Raw genomic sequence first — 19511 nt, forward strand, 5'->3', positions numbered from 1 at the left:
GATTGAAATAAACCATTCCCAGAATGTTAGGGGATGCACGTCACAGCATTTCCTTCCAACTTTCTTCTCCAGGGACCTAGATCTTGTTTTACGGCAGAGAAAGAAATGGAAAGAAAGTCCCGCGGGTATTGACAGAGCAACTGCTTGTCATTAGAAAATGGAGGCCTAACTACATCAAGATTGAATCAGTCCCATCCTTTCAGTACTCATACTTTTCAAGATAGTGAGCTATTAAAGAAAATTATGGAAAACCTGTTGTCCTTGTTCCTTGTAAACTGCTTTATTGGATTGCTTGAGCACTTGTAGTTGGATTGCATAAATTCAGTGTTCCCTTATCTGCAGCTGCTGCTTTTTCAGGAATGCTACTCTTTCTATTAAAGAGTCACTATCAGTATATACATGACACTTTCTAATCCATGTATATTTTGCCAGTAAAGTGCTTTTCTAACAAGAAGTTTCAGGAAGATTGTTACAAAGAGTAAATACAAGTCTGGTTTTTTTTTTTATTATTCCAGTTAATGTGGATTTTGTTACGAAGGAAATAAAAATATGTAACTAATGATTTGGAATGTTAATAGTTTCTGTTGCCTTTCAATCCTGCGGCCTCATCAATCCCATACTGAGATTTCCATGTAACTTTAAAACCAACAGATAAAATAAGCAAATCTGAACCAAGAATCAGCATAGTGGTTAAGGCACCAGTCTAGAAAGTGGGAGACCATGAGTTCAAGTTCCATCTAAGGCAGGAAAGCCAGCTGGGTGACTTTGGGCCAGTTATTCTCTTTCTCAGCCCAAGCCACCTCATAGGGTTATTGTTACAGGAAAAAAAGGAGGAGGAAAGTGTGCTGGATATGTTCACCGCCTTGAGTTATTTGTAAAAATAATAAGGGCAAAATACAAATAAATAAAATATCCAGGTAAAGTAAGAAGTAAGACAATGAAACTTAAAAGGATTAGTTGTGTATAGAAGTTCTAATATACCAAAGTGAACTGTAGTTAGGATCCCCAGAGTGTTATATCATGGCTAATAGTCTATTGAACAAAGTCCCTGATTATTGCAGGCAAAGATAGTCCTATTATCCATACAGTATTCCAAATCATTGTTGACTTCACTGATGATGCCTATTTTTTTGAATTGGAGCAGTGAAGCCTATGAAGTGAGAAAAATGATTCTCTAGAACAGAGATGGACAAGTTTCAGATTTTCAAGATTATACTAGGTACACTGGATAGAAAAATAGGATTATTTTTGTTATTATTCATTATTTCTGCTTAACAACAGAATTTTTAAGTATTTTAAAGCATACCCTGTATTGGTAAACCTTATTTCTACACACCTTGCCTAAATCCTTGTCTTATATAACTTGAGAATACTGTCTTTCTTGAGATTCTGAGAAATCCTTTCTTAGTTCTATCTTAGAGAATATGCCTTCCAGAGGCATCAAGCTACATCCATAATTTTCAGAATGGAAGTTTTGGAATTCAGTTAGATTGAAAAAGGTTGATACACACTTTTTATTCCTTTTTTTTTTTCTCAGAAATTCTACACATTCCTTGAAATATGTTATTTAGATTTCTTTGTTTTGACGTAATTGATGTTAGACCTACAATTACCATATTAAGAATAGTTCCCAGCATTCTCTGTGAAGTGAAAAGCACTGTGGCTTTATTTTCAGTTACGTAGGTTTCTTGTTATAATTCATTCCCACTACCTTTTACTGGCTCTATTTGCATCCATATGCACAGATTTTCTTAATTCTCCCAACCCTGAAAATTGTACTGCCAACATTCTATATAGACATTTGCTAACATCAATTTTTAACCCTGAATATGTTTCCCAAAGTTAAGACCCTAGAATGTTTTTTTTTAATTTTACCATTAATTTTGTATCAACACTTCCTTTTGCTCATGATACAATTTAGAATTTCCTTAATCACACAATATCCAATTATTACAGCTTTTATGTTAAAGAACTTGTTAATTGCTGTGAAGATGTGTTATTGCAACTCCAGGAAAAACAAATGCTACAAACTTAGTTTGCAACACAAATAAGCGTATGCAGAGCACTGGTAAAACAAAAACACATAACATATATAATTCAGTTTATATTGCTATTTTTAATCTCTTAGGTAGCTGCTTCATTGATGACAACTTTCAAGATAGATGAAAAAGAAGCCAACAGAAACATGAGGTATACATAATAAATATAAATACTGATTTAATACAAAGAAACACCTAGTGCATTTGTTCACATCTTTTATTATTTCAGTTTTAAACTTTTGTTCAAAAAATGTGCTTGGATAAGATTGAAGTCCAACAATACATCAACAGATTTTTCTTCCTGCTGCAGCCTTTTTATTTCTTTCCCTCTTCCACATTTGCATGGGAATAAAAATTGCCAGTTTGATTGAGGAATTTCATTAGTGATAATTATATTGTACGAGGAATCTTGATATTAGTTCCCAATAAGTTATTTTTATTCCACTTACATATAGTATAAAACTCTTAACATAAATGGATGATTCACAAATATATGCCAGATGGTTGGAGGAGAAAATAAAGAGAGATTACTGACCTGTGTTAAGACATTGCACCATTTAAAACATACAGCAAGTCTCGGTAGTTTTTATTTTAAAACTCACATTTAGGATTTTTTTCAAATTTTATCATTATTGTATAACCTTAAATATGCTTTATTTTTGGGTGACATGTTAAGCATGTAGCTATAACAAACTTTGCTAGCTTCAAAACTAGTTCTAGAGCTAAAATGATCTTCAATACTCTCAATAATGGCTTATACTGGGGAAAATCAATCTGTAATTTGTTTAACTTCCTGATGGTGTTAACTGACATCAACCATAGTGCTGATATCCCTGAGCAATGCCCATTACAATTTGTGTTTTACCATAAGAAACAACCCCTTCAGTCTGAAATGATGCTCATGGTTTGGCTTTTTGAAATCCTCCATGGTTCTATTTTGTCTCCTTTATCAAATCTAGATGAAGCCGCTGGAATGTAGCCATAAATTTGGAATATGGTGTCAGCAATCTGTATCCATCTTTCCTTCTCTGGAGCTTCCAAAGAAGTAGTGGGCAAATTAAATCATTACCTGGAAGCAGTGAAGTATTAGAAAAATGCTTATAAATAAATTGAACCTAATTCTAAAAATGTGTAGGCAATGCTTGGTTGCTTTTTGTCAAGGCATGGAGGTTCTCAGGCATCCTAGTTATGGTTGTCCCAAAAGTGCTTTCAAAAAGGCAACTGGGTTTTCTTGATTTTTCTTGGAAACTTAATACTCTAGAGTAGTGACAGCTAACCTTTTCAGCACCGAGGGCTGAAACTGGAGCACGTGCACTGGAACCCGGAAGAGAGCAGCTGGCTGGTGCGTATGCGTGCTGGACCAGTTGTCCAGCGCACATGCGCATGACCGAACCCAGAAGAGCAGCTGGCAACGGTGCACATGCCCACAACGAGGGCTCTGAGTGCCACCTCTGGCACAGGTGCCATAGGTTCGCCATCACAACTCTAGACTGTTAATTGGTTGACTGCAAACAGTATAGATCTTTTCGATTTCCCACCAGTTAGTTAGAGCTGAAGAAGTTTCTTATATGAAAAGTGAAATGTCTTCAAGAAAAATCAAGAAAGTCCAGTTGCCTTTTTGAAAGTACCTCTCTATGCAGAGTTTATTCCCTTAAGAACTAGGGTTACTGCTTGGTTTTATTGTAGAACAATGTGGGTAAGCCAGTAGTGCTGTATTTTGCAGTTTTGGCTACTTTATTATCTTCATAAAAAGAAACAGAATAGGGTGTTGTACAAATAATCTGATCATACTTAAGTTTATTTACGCTTGTGTTTTCTATATGGAGCTCCATGTTGTAGAAAATATGGAAATTTCAGGATGCAGAATGAGATCCACTGTGTTGATCATTGTGTACTAGTATTATGTATTGATTGCTATCCTTTTCCACAAACCAGCTCAAGGGAAATGTACACACAACAAATTCAAAATGTAATTTGTTTAATACAATGCGGATTCAATCAGTATAGTTTATAAATGATGGTATGGTAGATTGTGTTCTTTTCCCTAATGGCAGCCCCATAGAATTCCCTGTCTTGGAATATTTAGTAATCTATTTCACTTCTCACTTTCAAACAGACAAGGAGTAAGAGGACAGGAGTACGAAGTTGCTTTTCTTGCCATTTGAATTTCTGCTGAAAAAGGCTTGTTAACTGACCAGCTATCTTAGTGATTGCCTCACAAAAGTTATAGAATATAAGCTATAGAGTGTAAAACAGAGATGATTGCAAAATGCTCTTTGTATTTTTGCTTTTAAAGGCTGAGTTGTATATACTCTCTAGAGTTCTGACATGCGGGAATGGGGTTCTTCCAACTCCTGTTCCCATTTCTGGAAAAGCATTTGGCTATCCTGCTGATAAAAAAATCCAATTTCCCTTGAGTCCTCCTGAGTCCAACATTTCCTCATGAAAAGATTCTTCAGAGATAGTCCTTACAGTGGGATTTGTTTCTGTATTTGATTTTTTTCTTTTTTCTTTTTGAATTTTATTGATTAGTATTTATTTGTTATTTATTTTATTGCATTTTTATCCTACCTTTATTCCTTTATAAGTAACTCAAAGGGAAATTTATGATACGTACATTTTTTAAAAAAATTATATTGTACAAATTGTAAAAGTTCCAAATAAGTATAGGAATAATTAGCAATATGAAAAAGGAGAATGCTAAATATTAGGTAGTGAACTATGTCTAAGATGCATTTGGGGTGTACTAAATTTATTATTTATTATTAATTTGTATTTATTTATTATTTAGGAGAGCCACTTTAATGTAGTGGTTGAGGCATCAGGGTAGAAACCAGGAGACTGCAATTTCTAGTCCTGCCTTAGCTATGTAGCCAACTGGGTAAATCTGCACCAGTCTCCTATCTAAGCACTGGGAAGCAAGCAAGGGCAAGTACTTACGAAATCTTCCCAAGCAAATTTCAAGAACTACACCAGGCAGTCACGAAGAGTCAACACTGGCTTAAAGGCATAAAAAAATATTCTGAAAACTGTTAATTTTTACATCTGTTCACCCGTTTTTGTTTTTATTTTGATTTATGATATAATTAAATAGTGCACTAGCATTTAAAATTGAATTTATACAACATATTAAAACATGATATGGCTTACTTTGCTTTGGCTTAACTTGTACAATCTCAATCAATTGCAATTTATTCAGCAAACCATAAAACAAAGTGAATATATAATCAGTTTAAGATTATGAAAGAAAATATGCTTTGAGTCTTATGCCATTTGGATTTTGTAACTCATTAAGCTGAACTTTAACACTCAGATTTCTTAAAATCCTTTGTTAAAGATGCTTTGTCCATATACCAGTGATGGCTAACCTTTTCCGCATCAAGTGCCAAAAGTGTGCACAGACACCCATAATGCAATGCGTGACACACACACACGCAACCCCATGCGTGCGTGACCCCCTGTGTGCACCCCACCCCCATGCATGTGTGCATTCCCCCAGAGTGCACGCACACATGTGCACCCAACCCCCACGCATGCAAGACCTGTGCATGTGGGGCAGAGACTCGAAAACCAGCTGGCCGGAGGGAGGCGCGCGTGCATGCACAGCAAAACTGAGCTGGGGCGATGGCTCGTGCCCACGGAGAGGGCTCTGAGTGCCACCTGTGGCACACGTGCCATAGGTTCACCATCACGGCCATATACCACAGCTATTTTTTGTTCTCCAATCTGAACTAGAATAAAAATTGGTATATTGCACTTTAAGCAAAATCTTCACATTATTTTTGCTCCCATATTATTTAGTTTGTGTACACCTACATGAGAAAGCAATTATCTTTGAGAAGGATTACAGAACAGCTAGCCAAAATATTTTTAAAGTTGATGAAGTCCTTAACTTTTAAATAATACTTTAGATAGTTTTTAGTTTTAACTTTTTTTTTAATCATCATGTTTCTATTTTCATAAGATATAAAGGTGTTATCTTCACAAAATGAGTGATGAAAACATGAATATAATAATTGAAAGACCTCTCAGAATGGGATTTCATGTACTGTATGTACGCATGCTTACAGCAAGGAATAAGTCTCTGCTGATTATGCTTACATGCATGAGTCTTAAACCTTGATATTTATAGTCAAAATTTAAAAAGCAGTTTATATAGGCCTGATCTTCACTACCGTATTTTCCGGCATATAAGACGACTGGGCGTATAAGACGACCCCCAACTTTTCCTGTTAAAATATAGGGTTTGGGCTATACTCACCGTATAAGACTACCCCTCTTCCAACGCACACCAAATAAAAATTAAAAAACATCAACTGGCTCACCCACAATGTAAAAGCAGCTGTGCTAGACCCAAAATGGCCCCTGCAACAAGCAGGAACCTCACACAGCCACAAAAAGCCCCAAAAAAACAACTTTCATACTTTACACACACAAAATTCCACATACAGCTTTGTGAGATTTTGTGTGTTTGTGTAGTTAGAGTGAAACACTACAGAAACACTAAATCTCAGAAAGCTGCACAAATATTATTTTATTTTTATTTTTATATGAAAACTAAATTTAAAACTTCCTAAGTTTTAAATGGCTAGGTCTAAAAAAGAACAACTAAAAAAACCCCAATTAACTATTTTTTTTAAAGCTCCCAAAGGGGAAAAAAACTTACCCAATAGAACAGGGGTCTCCAACCTTGGCAACTTTAAGACTTGTAGACTTCAACTCCCAGAATTCCTCAGCCAGCTTTGTTTTGCTGGCTGAGGAATTCTGGGAGTTGAAGTCTACAACTCCTGCCTGCTTGATTGCAGGCAGGGAGTGGCTTGCTGATGGAATGGATTCAGGCAAGCGAAGCAAGGCAAGCGTTGTGATTAGCAGCTAAGGTAAGCAAGCTGGAGGGGGAAAACTTTTTTTCTTTTACAGGGCTCTTGCGATCCCAGCTGAGTTACCTGATTAGCAGGCAACTCAGCTGGGATCGTCAGAGCTTGGATCCATGGCTCTGGCGATCCCAGCTGTGTTGCCTGATTGGCAGGCAACTCAGCTGGGATCGTCAGAGCTTGGATCGCCAGAGCCATTTAAGGCTAGTCAGAGCCTTTCGGGCTGGTTTGCCTGATTACAGGAGAACGACACCCGGCGTATAAGACGACCCCCGACTTTTGAGAAGATTTTCATGTGTTAAAAAGTCGTCTTATACGCCGGAAAATACGGTACTTTAATGTCTCATTCTGGGTTCATAAATATAAATATGACAGCAGTTTTGATGAATTCCAGAAAACCCTACTGTTTTAATGTGTTGTTGTATTGAATTCTTTTCTTCATAGCACTTCTGAGACATTTGGAGAATTGAGAAGCTGATTTTACAATGAAGGATATTTTAACATTCCACCCTTTTGATATTGTAAAAATTATTTCAAAAATTGTAGGAAATTAATCTGATGTTTGTTTTGCAGAAACAAGTGTAAATCCTCAGAAGGTGAAGGACCACAGTTAAAAACTCCACTGGAAACCCAGTATAGAAACAATAGGAATTTGAGAGAGAGAACACCAATCACTTTTTCACAGTTAAAAGATGCTTATCCCTGTGAACTTATTCATGCTCCACCAAATACCTCAGAAGTCAAATTGAATAATGCAGATGCATTTTCAATTCAGCAAAATTTGCAGGATCTAAAAAATGTCAAAGGGGGAAGAAAGACCAGTCAGTATGCAAAGGAACATGATGAATACTTTTCATCCTATAGTGATGTAAATAAATGTATGTCTGTATCTCCAGTGAAAGTTCAGAGATCTGCCGAAGAAGCTATTAGCTCAGTGGAAAAATTAGGTGAAGGTGATTTTCTACTGGTCACAAAAAATGCACAGCAAAACTTAAAATTTGGTGGTTTTCAAAATGATTCAAATGTAGAGTCTGAATGCAACATGGACATCAGTTTATCCCCAGACAATAGTGCAAATAGTGAAAAATCTGAAATTCCCAAATACCCACCCCCATATAACTCAGAATCCTCAATGGTGACAGAATTAAATAAATTCATGGAACAGCAAAGTTTCCAATCTGAACCTCCTTTCAGTGACAATATCCAAAATTCTGATGAATGGTCTCCTATTAGTCAAAATGAATATTTTGAGGGAACATCTATGCACATGTATAGGACTTCCTATCCTTACTATTCATGGTACTTCTATCAAGCTAATAATTCCCACTTAGTAACTCAGACTTACCAAGAATTAAATTCCTATGAAATATATCCACTAAATCCTGCAGTGTCTGCAACTGCATGTACAGTGAATACTGCATACTCCAGTATGTTTCACACAGAGACTATTAGTCACTTTGATGTTAGAGAATCACAAAGTTTTAATATTGCACAGGCCCATCCAATGCATGGATACTTCAGTTCTATAGCAGCTTATCCATATAGTTATCAGCAGCAGCAAACTCGATATGAAGAAAATTGGCCTTTGTCACATACTGTTTTTCCATATCCTTCCACTATTGGTTTGTGAAACAATGCCATTTCAATAATTACTAAATCACCAATATTTCTGGAGGTGATATTTTTTGAATGACAGTTAATGGTTGTCAGTATCTTTGTCCAACAAAGATAAAATTCAATTAGTTTCAGTTATAACACGGATGGTGAGTTGCTTTTGAGCTTTTTAGATTTCTTCTTACATATTAAGACAGTATGAAAGAAATAATACCGACTCAATGTGTTTGTTAAATTTGTTGCCTATCTCACCATGGGCTATTCTGGGTGGCTTAACAACAGTCAAAAGAAAGAAATGAGTCAGGTCCCATAGATCCTTATTGGGACGCTGCCGTTCTGGTAGGGAGGGAGCCTGGAGGTATTCCTCAGTTTATAACCACCTTTCTGGTGCCTATCTAACCTGTGCTTTGATTTACCTTCCTGGGAACAAGAGTGTGGGGGAGGACCATCTGTTTTGTCTCAGCTCCAGAGCCTCCAGCAAGCAACGAAGATGAAAATAGCTTATCACCTTCTCAGCCTGCAATTCTCAAAACATCTTCGAACCTGCAGATTGGCTTATTCAACACCGGACTGAGGGGAGGGGTCTCTAACTTAATATAACGGAATTGCACGGGAATCCTCAGATCTTGCTTTCTTTGTTTTGTTATGACTTTCCCTCAATAAAAGTTTCCTTTTGAAATGTCAATTGTTTCAAGAGTTCTACTTTCTTGAGCAGAAAGGAGAGGCAAGTCCTTACCAAATGAAGAATGTAAACAGAAATAAAATAAGAGAACAATAAAATAATCAATGAAAAAGAACAAAATACAATGGGTATATAACAATATGATAGTCCTAATATATGAATGGTTACAAGGATCATTTCCCAGCAATTATTTCAAAACCACATAAACCTCATTTATCAGTCTTCAACTAGGAACCGCATTTGATACCTCCAGTTTACTATTCTGAATCCATCCTGCAATGTTAATACAGCATCGGCAGGCAGGGAGAGGAGACTAATAATAGATTTTGTAATTCTGCTCCAGTATTTTGCTCTACATACTTACTTGTATTTAACCTTCTTTCCATAAATCAGGAAAAAAAATTCAGGATCTGAGAGAGTAGCCTGATAAGTAAGTAGAGAGAAAAATAACCTACACCCATCATTTTTTTTCTGTCTCGGCAATACAGGCTTGGAAATTCAACATATTTACTAATGTAACACATAATTCTGCTCTAAAATCTATACTTGTGACTTTAATGTCTCATTTGTTACAAGACAAATTGCAAATGTTCTTTCATTTGTTTAACTATAATATTAGCCATAGAATGAGATAAACATAGAAATGAAGGCAGAATCCAGCATTACGTAAATTTATTTTGCACTGAAATGCTTATAGAATCTTTGAAGAATTTTGTGTAATACAGATGACAACATCAAAATTGCCACTGTACTTGAAAAGGCAAAACAAAAAGATGATTTAGAAATAGCTGAACTTCAGAAGAAGTAAAAGGTAAAGGTGTCCCTGCAGAATTTACTCCACTAGTTGTAGCCGTCTTTAGGGGTGATTTCCTTTTTCTTTTTAAGCCATTGAACCAGTGCTGTCCAAAGATTTTTCCATGGTCTTGTGGAAGCATGACATCATGTCAGTGTGAAACATGGAATGCTGTTATCTTCCCACCAAAGTGGTACTGTTTGTCTACTTGCATTTACATGCTTTCAAACTGCTACGTTGGCAGGAGTGAGGCAAGTGACAGGAGCTCACCCCATCACACGGTAGGACTCAAACCACCAGAGTATAGACCTTTTCCAGCCACCATGCCTCCCTTTCAAAAAAGGTAGAAGTAGAATTACATATAGCATGAATTAAATTACAAGCATGAGCCATATCTATTGTACTATTGTTCTGCAGAAAAAAGACTTGTGCTGTTACAGTGAGAATAACATCACTTAACATTCGTATTTTTGCTTTATTTTCAAAGGTTTAACTGGTCATTTTTTTGTCCCAAATTAAATCTTTTTTCATGACAATCTTTCTGTCTAATGTTTTGAATAGTTTATTACCATATTTTTCGGAGACTCACTTCCCCCCCCCAAAAGGGTGAAAATTTGGGTGCATCTTATACAACGAATGTAGCCGAAAATGTGAGGCATGGAGGCGGCGATGGTCTGTGGCAATCCCTGCAGCCTGAAACAGATGATTGGGAGTATTCCGCCAATCAGCTGCTCGTGCTGAATCAGGCTGCAATAATGTGCTGAAGCTGACCTGGCTGTTTGCTACTTGCTGCAAGAACATGTCAGAGTTTGCAGCAGCAATCACATCAAGAAAGCACACACAAGTAACTGATTCAGCAGGATTCAGTAACTTCTTTTTATATATAACATGAAGTAAATATACAATACCAAAAGCAGGTTTTCCAGCGTGGTAGTAAATACAAGCAAAACACAAGCAGAGGAGAGGAGTTTCAGTTTCAGTTTTGAGCAGCGGACTAGTTTAGAGCTCAGCACAGACTCAGAGCTGCAGAGCTAAGCCACACCCAGGTGCCAAACTGTCTCCTTGTTGCTCATACAGCAAATACTGTCAGTTTCCACACAGCCCTCAACTCTCTCACACACTGACAGGACACTAGCCAGATGAATACTGATGGATGATGGTAGGCAGAGGCAGATTTTTTTTTCTTCCTCCCCAAAAACTAAGGTGCGTCATATACTCCAGAGCATCTTATACTCAAAAAAATGGTAAATGCTTACTTAGATCTTTGATGATAAGACTGTCACCTATTCTTTCAGATAAGTGAAACTTATCTGCCAGTGAAAACTTTTAAGAGAAAATCAAATCCATGAGCGTTTCATAACCGTATGGTACAGGTAGTCCATGTGTTATGGCAACTGGAACTATAATTGCCACTGCTAAGTGATGTAGTCATAAAAGTGTGATAGCAGCACTGCTCCAGCAGTCCGGTTGCCTTCATTAAGAGAGGGCCTCACAAGGCCGTGTTTCCTTTGCTTGTGGGAAGCCAATAGAATATGGAATCACGATCATATGATATCAGCTCACTGCAATATCATAATCATAAGTGGGTGCTATGTGCCTGGATTGCAATCATGTGACCACGGGAACAATGCAATGGCTAAACCTCCCAAGCTTCAGTAAGTCCAGTAAATTCAGCACTATCGCAAGTTTGAACAGCCATTGAACAAGTACCCAAGAACTACTTGTACGATTAAGGCTACATTGGGCTGTTGGCATGTTTAATCAAATGAAATAGAAAGTCAGGTTTTAGACTTGACTTGTCCACACAATACAGTTTTGCATTTTAGTGGGTTTAAATACTGTATGCACTGAATGTTGCCCAGAAGCTGTGGAAAATGAACTGCATTGGTTACCTGGTTGCTTCCGGATTCAACTCAAGTGCTGGTTTTAACTGTTAAAGCCCTTTATGGGATTGGGGTGGGTTATTCGAGGGACCAACTCTCTCCAAAGGTATCTGCCCATCCCATCAGATCAGGTAGAGAGGACATAATGCAGCTCCCATTTCCTGGGGAATTATGCCTAGGAGATGGGCCTTTTCTGCCATCTTCCCCACGCTATCTTCCCCACCCTCCAGAACACACTCCCCAGCCCCAAAGTCAGTTTAGCTCTATTAGAAATCTTACCAGGTTCATTTATGAGCTAAGAATAAAATATGCAGGCAGAGGAGAAATCTTGCCTTTGTTCCTTGAAAGTGTGTGCAAAGGTAAGCCCTTCAAAAATTCTACAAGAATGTATTTAGCAGGTGCTCCAAGAGGGAACGCTTTTAGGCATCCTGCCGAGTTGCAGTTTCCTTTTGTTTAGCATTTGTTGAGTGAAAATAGTGATCTCTGGAGAAAGGACATTTTTTTTCCTTATTTGATTGAAAAGAATTCATGTTAGGCTCAGATTGGGAACAATGTTCACGGGATTAGATTGGCACTTCCTGTTGCTTTTTAATCTTTGTCTAGAATCTATTGATAGACTAAGATTGAGGGCAAAAGAAGAAGGGGACAACAGAGAACAAGGTGGCTGGATGGAGTCACTGAAGCAGAAGGCATGAGCTTAAATGGATTCAAGAGGATAGTAGAGGACAGGAAGGCCTGGAGGAACATTGTCCATGGGGTCGCGATGGGTCGGACATGACTTGGCAACTAAACAACAGAATCTATTCTAATTTGTGATTTTGAAACTTTTGTCCCCATTACAGAGGGAAGAATATAAGTCAAATTAAAAAAAAAATAAGAATGTGGTGGGAGGACTTATTTTCTTTTACATAGCTCCATCTCTATTAATGTTCAGGAAGACCTCAAGATATGTCTTTGCCGATGGTCCTGGGGGTATCAGGAGAGCAGTGAAATTCTAACATGGCTCCCATACTGTGGTTAATATTTGCTTGTGCTTTGCTATGTTTTTTTTTCTTTTAATAATGACTTTTATATTTTAATAATCATTCTTATATATTTATGGTTTTAACTAATTGTGTGCTGCTCAGAGTCACTTTTTACAAATTGAGCAACCATATAAATTTGATAAATGAATATTATTTAAAGCTGCAGTTGTTACACGACTGGATATGTTGCTACCAAATTGCTAGCGAAGCCCATGAAGTGCTAAACAAACAACTTCTAATTCTGGATAATAGGTGAAGTTGACAGAAAGAGGACAAATATTACTAACCTGTAAATGACAATCAATAGTATAGCCTAGTGATGGTTAAGCTTTTCAGCACCGAGTGCCGAAACTGGAGCACACTCACACACATATGCACATGTGCCAGAGCAACGGAACCTGGAAGAGAGCAGCTAGCTGGTGCGCATGCGTGCGGTGACCAACTCTTCCGGGTTCCATCACAAACAAGATCACATGGCTTGAGTTCCTGAGCAGAAAAAGGGCCGAGATGCTGAGAGTGCCTTAGTTTTATGTTCAGCTTTGAATTTGATCTTGTATTCTGATTGGTTGTCAGACTCCCATGGGGCCATGCAGGGGCAATTCTGTAGTCTGTCTGTGTGCTAAGTTTGGTTGAGCCTTGCTGGGTGATGCAATCTCTCCAGGTGCCATGTCGTGAGTTCTGTTGCTAGATGGGTAGAGGGCTAATCCTACCTTTGTTGGCTCTTGGGTGAGGGCAATGCCAACTATGGCTCTGCCTGCAGGAGGTAGATCTTTGTTATGTAGAATAAACTAGCCTTAAGGGTCCATTGACAAAGGTGTGGGGGCTGAGTTTCTGCCTCCCTTTTAGGGAAAATATTTTGCCCTTTTAATATTTCCTAAAATATCTCATTTTCCTAGGAGAGGGATGGATGCTAACTTCCTACAGTGGGATGGGCAGCTATATAAATTTGTTAAATAAATAAAACTTCTGATTAGCAAGCAATGGCATAACTCTGGCTTGAAATTTTCAAAACTCATTAAACTTGAGTGAGTTTTTGTTGTTGTTAGTTGCGAAGTCGTGCCCAACAACCTATTTTGAGTTTCTGAGAAACTATTGTGAATAAAGCAGAAGAATGAACTTTTGTGGTCCTCTTATATTCTAAATTCTTAATAAACTTGAATCAACATTTTCTTTTCAATTGAAAATGTAGTACCAATTAACAAGGTTCCTGAGAGGACAATATCCAAGCAAGGTTTGCTACATTGCCATTCACTTGCGGTAGAAATTTTGTTTACAGTTGAATGGAAATCGCCGTACATTTCATGCCAGGTTAAGACATGTACTTTCCCTGCCATTTTAGCTGTCTCATTTGTGTATCTTATTATATACAGTATTTTGCTGGTGTATGTATTGTAATAACTTAGCATGACTTACATGAAATTATAGCCTATTAGACACTGTAACCTGGGTACAGTTCAGTAAAATTCCTTTTTCTGGAAGAATACAAAGTTTATGCCGGCATAGCAGTTCTACAGTGCTTTATGTGCCTACCATCATGATGTCCCAAGGACAGATCTTCCTGAAGTTGCTGAACAAAATTCCATCTCTTACTAGATAATACACTGGTTGATGCTGCAGAAAGTACACGTGATCCTCGAGTTACAACAATTCATTTAGTGATCGTTCAAAGTTAGAACAGCTCTGGAAAAAATGGACTTATGACCTTTTTTCACACTTAACGACCATCACAGCATCCCCATGGTCATGTGATCAATATTCAGACGCGTGGCAACTGACTCATCTTTATAACGGTTGCAGTTTCCCAGGGTCATGTGATCAGCTTTTCGTCCTTCTGGCAAGCAAAAGCAATGGGGAAGCCAGATTCTCATAGCAACTGTGTTATTTCAATCAATCGATCAATCAATCAATCAACCAGAATAGAGTGGGAAGGGATCTTGGAGGTCTTCTAGTCTGACCTCCTGCTCAAGCAAGATATCCTATAGCAGTGATGGTTAACCTTTTTGCCATCGCGTGCCAGGAGGGCGGGGGGTGGGGGAGGGTCGCGCGTGCACGTGCCCATACGCATGCGTGCGCAACCCCCTCCCCCCCCACTCCTGGCACATGATGGCCTGGTAGGCCCCATTTTCTTTCTTACCTGGTTCCAGATCCTCTCTGTGTATCTGGGAAGGGCGAAAACAGCCTTTCCCACTCCCTTGGAGGCCCTACGGTGGCTGAAAGGACCCATTTCCCAACTCTCGGTGGGAAGGAAGTGACATTTTTTGCTGTCCCCAGCCTCCAGAACCTCTCTAGGAGTCTCTAGGAGCCTCTCTAGGAGTCTCTAGGAGCCTCTCTAGGAGTCTCTAGGAGCCTCTCTAGGAGTCTCTGGAGGCTGAGGACAGGAAAAAATGTCACTTCCTGTCCCACCGGGAGTCAGGAAATGGGCCTTTTCAGCCTCCGTAGGGCCTCCAAGGGAGTGGGAAAGGCTGTTTTTGCCCTTCCCAGATACACAGAGAGGATCTGGAGCCAGGTAAGAAAGAAAAACGGGCCTTCCCCACCCCGCCCCCAGGCTCTCCAGAGGCAGGAAACAGCCTGTTTCCCTACTTCTGGTGGGCCCAGAAGGCCCGAAAATCAGCTGGCTGGCGCGCGCATGCGCCCCAGAGCTGAGCTGGTGGGCCCACTAATATGGCTCCGCGTGCCACCTGTGGCACACGTGCCATAGGTTCGCCATCATGGTCCTATAGCATTTCATATTGTATATAGTAACTGAGTACTAATAACACTGTCTCAACATACAGCAGTGAAAAATAAATGTCCCTAGACAAAACTAGGACAAAGACCCTTGGTGAAATTCTGCATTTAATCAAAAGTTCACCCTGTCCCTAAGAAAAGTGTAATGACAATAGGCCTAAATATAAATTAGGGTATATAAAGTGTTCTTGTAGTTTTATTCAATGTATTCAATGTTATACAATTATTTATCATTCTACCTACTGAATGCTACACTGATAGTTAAAGGAAAATAATTGTGGTCAATGAACAACTATTTAACTGTTGCTTTTATTTTTTAGCACTTAACAATATAGATAAAAAGATAACAAATTGAAAAATCTCAGAATTAACAAGAACAAGAATAAGAACAAGAAAAACAACAAAAAAACATCAATTCCAGGGGAAAACAGCTCCATGCAGGGCTTTGTAGGTGGGGGTGATTCTGCCCTCCATCTCGATACTCCGTTGCTGAAGCCGTCCTATAGACAGACAGAATAACAGAGTTGGAAGGCACTTTGGAGGTCTTCTAGTCCAACCCCCTGCTCATGAACACGTTCCCAGCATCGCCTCTGTCTGTCTACTGTGCTAAATAGCCAGCTTCTGGTGCAGCCGATCGAGAATGGCGAGAATGGCTCCTTGCAAGTAATCAAGCTGACCTTTGCTGCTCCTGCCTTTTCTCTGCCCTAAGTGTTCTTGGTTCAGGTACAGAAGGCAGTTCCCCCTCCCCATCACTAACCAGCTGGGAGCTGTGTGCTTTCCCCACCTGAACCCTCAAGGCTGCCCTGCTCCAGCTGTTGTTTCAGACAAATCACTCTCAGCAGACTGCTCGGAGCCATTGACCAATTCACCTCCTGAGATGCCGGTTTCTCCTCCTCCAAGCTAACATCTGGAGTGGAATCTGAGGAAACATCTGGGGGAGGAATCAAAGGCTATTATTATTACCACTTTGCTCTTCCTGGAGCTACTTGTAATTGCCCTCCACTCTTCCCAGGTAGCATATTGGACACCTTCCGATCTGAGGGGCTCATCTTCTGGCATTGTAGTTTTTAGCCTTTTGATACTTTTCCTGGGGTTTTCTTCCTAAGGATACTGGAGATGGTTGCCATTTCCTTCTCCAGTGGACCATGTTGTGTTAGTACCCTCGACTATGACCTGTCTGACCTAGATGGCCTGCACAGCATAGCTCATTGCTTCATTGAGCTTCGTAAGGCAAGGCAGTGACCCGTGAAGAGGGTAAAATAGATACCTCTTCTCATAAAAGAAGGCAGTCCAGGGAATCCAGGATGTCCTCTTCCAGGCTGCTGAGATCCTCCAGGGTGTCTTCCCTGTCTTCTGGAGAATCCTGTGAATGACAATGATTTCTCTTTAGCCATCAGAGAAAAGAAACTTAGAATTCCTAAAAGAATGGGGATCACATTTCCCATTTAGGACACCAGTCCCTGCTGCTTTGTGGCAAAGGAACCAATCGCACCAGAGCTTGGGTGCATATAGTTAGCCTAAGTATGCTGTCCTAAGGGCCGGGTGTCCCCTTTTCTCCACTGCCAAGAGCGTTCCAGCACAGTTCATCAGGTTAGGAGAATTGACTAGAGGGACTCTATCCCTGCCCAACCGAAAATACTTTGTCTTTCTTACCCACGGACTGGAAGAAGGGCTGACCTCTGAAGCCTCTGCATCCTGGTCCCAGCTATCCTGAGATTCCTCCTCCAGGAGTTCAGCAAGGGAGTACAAGTCCCACAGGCTGCTAGTCCTGGAGCCCACCAGGTCTGTCAGCGAATCCTGCAAATGACACTGGTTGCTAAATCCTAAGCTTTCTGTGTCCCAATAAGATTCCTAAAGGATAGGGTGCATTCAGGCCCTATGGGCCAACAGCAAGAGAGCCTTCACAAGCCTTAAGCTTAGAAGGATGTATAGCACAATTTCTCCCACTTCCCATTGCTAAAACCTTCTTACCTCTGAAGGTGTTTTCTCCTCATTAGGAGAGAGCTCCTCCTCCACTGGTTGGTCTTGTGGTTCCTGAAATAAAAAGCCAAAGATTCCATCTGTTGGCATATCAAGAAATCCACAGGGACAGGGCTTCTTCGTTTCATATTGGGAGGAACTGTCCAGGACTTACCAACTCAGTGCAAGTCTCCAAAATGGTGGACAGCTGCGGTCTCCGGTGCTCTTGCCTTTCCTCTCTGGGGGGAGAAAATCAAAGGGCCAAAGATCAAATGTAGCCATGGGCCCTTTTTCAAGAGTGGTCGTGTGGAGGCTCTAAGAACCTTTCCAGATGTCCTGCCAAGGAGCTTGGCCTGCCAATGGGATTGCCCTGATCATTCTTCGTTTAGCAGAAGCAGAGGCAGAGATGCCTTCCCTCTGCAAAAGTTTCACCCTCCGAAGTGTTACCTACCCTGAAAGAAAGGCACTGTCTCCTCCTGCATGTCCCTCCTCCACATCCCTTGGGCTCTTAGCCTTCTCCATCGGTCGGCATTCTTCCGATGGATCCTGAAATAAGAATGCAAATATTCCATCTATTGGCATATTAACAAATGCACAAAGACAGGGATTCTGCCATTACCATGGGGAGGAGCTGGTCTGGCCTTACAGACTCAGTGCAGGTCTCCAAAATTGTAGAGAGCTGTGGCGTCCACTTCGATGTCTTCTCATTTCTGAGGAGAGAATTAAGGGCCTGAGTCATTCTTCTTTTAGCAGAAGTAGAGGCAGAGGGTAGCGATGCCTCCCCTCTGCATACCTTTCTTCTAGCCATTCTCTTTAGGGCTTCAGTTAGCCGCCTTCTTGAGGGCTTCAGAATCCCTCAGCTGAGAACACTAACCTCCTTAAAATGAGAGCTGGCCAGACAACTTTCTTCCTGGGACTCCAGGCGGTGGCAGGAGCACCCATCACAACCTGCAAGTAACAATTGTTTCATTGAAGGTATACATTAAAAGTGCTCTGGATGTGGTGGAATGTTTATCTTCCCCAGGAGGGAAGGGCTACATTACACAGGGCAAAGAGACAGCAGATCATGGGAAATGTGGCTGATAGGAAGAGACTCAAAATGGTTCTTCCTTAGGATTTCCCAGGATTTTCCTTTCCAAGCCATCAAGATTTCCCATGAATCCAAGGAGCTCTTCTTCAGTTTTCTAGGCTGGCCAAGTTCCCCTCAAGTGGGGATTTGTCCCTTCCCCCACCCAGTTTTGAAGCATGAACCCCCACTGGCCATGTTGCAGAAGCATCCTTACCCCTGGAAAGGAAGATACGTCTCCATCAGACACATGAAGATGTGTCTCCAATTCTCCCTGCTGGTCATCTGGTTCCTGTGCCTCTTGAATAAGAAGGTGACATGTCAAAGAACATCCATCTAGCTGAGCCTCTCCTTTCTAAGCCTGGCTAGTCATCCTGCTTATCTTTTTGCCCCTGAAGCCCCTTCTGGACAGAAAGCCATTTTTGTAAGAGGCTCTTACAGACTCTGCAGTCCATCAATCGTGCCCCACCATGCCCAGGGTTTAAGAAGAAGGTGGTGGTACCTGTCAGGAGACACAGGAAAGTCTTCAATGTTGCTCTTCAAACAACAGAAAAACCGCGAACACCTTTTCCAGATATTCTGTGAAGAGAAGAGAAATAGACATGAGTCAGTCAGAAGAGTCAAGAAGCATGATTTTGTCCTCTACTGCCAGTTTCTCTGCAGATTCTCTGCCAGATGTAATTACTTTACAGATAAAGATATACTTTCTGAGTGGCAAGATTTAAAAAATCCACTTGGTCAGTCAACATTCTTTCTAGATTAAAGAAGCAGGAAAAAACAAAAGCATTTCAAGGATTTAAATTTTCAGCAAAAAATGGTTAAGAAGAATTGGATGTAAGAAAGTTTAAAATG

At 40.0% G+C, this 19511-nt stretch overlaps 1 protein-coding gene and 1 long non-coding RNA gene across 2 annotated transcripts in view; one reads left to right on the forward strand and one right to left on the reverse strand.

The window, feature by feature from the left end:
* TEX15 (testis expressed 15, meiosis and synapsis associated) overlaps nt 1–4942 on the forward strand; it is a 40936-nt gene extending 35994 nt beyond the window's left edge. The window contains exons 8-9 of the mRNA XM_070935411.1: nt 2129–2190; nt 4831–4942. Coding sequence (XP_070791512.1) covers nt 2129–2190; nt 4831–4849 — 81 coding nt within the window. The 3' untranslated portion in view covers nt 4850–4942. The remainder of the gene's footprint in view (nt 1–2128; nt 2191–4830) is intronic.
* A 13277-nt stretch (nt 4943–18219) lies between these two features.
* LOC139311080 (uncharacterized) lies at nt 18220–18958 on the reverse strand. The gene is made up of 3 exons (XR_011599920.1): nt 18877–18958; nt 18468–18541; nt 18220–18303 (listed from the first exon to the last, which is right to left on the reverse strand). It is a non-coding gene; the product is annotated as an uncharacterized lncRNA (long non-coding RNA).
* Nucleotides 18959–19511: the final 553 nt, after the last annotated feature.

The sequence above is a fragment of the Pituophis catenifer genome, unplaced genomic scaffold (genome assembly GCF_029215685.1).
Source record: "Pituophis catenifer annectens isolate HBS135680 unplaced genomic scaffold, rPitCat1.0.hap2 SCAF_2, whole genome shotgun sequence".
Lineage (NCBI taxonomy): Eukaryota > Metazoa > Chordata > Lepidosauria > Squamata > Colubridae > Pituophis > Pituophis catenifer.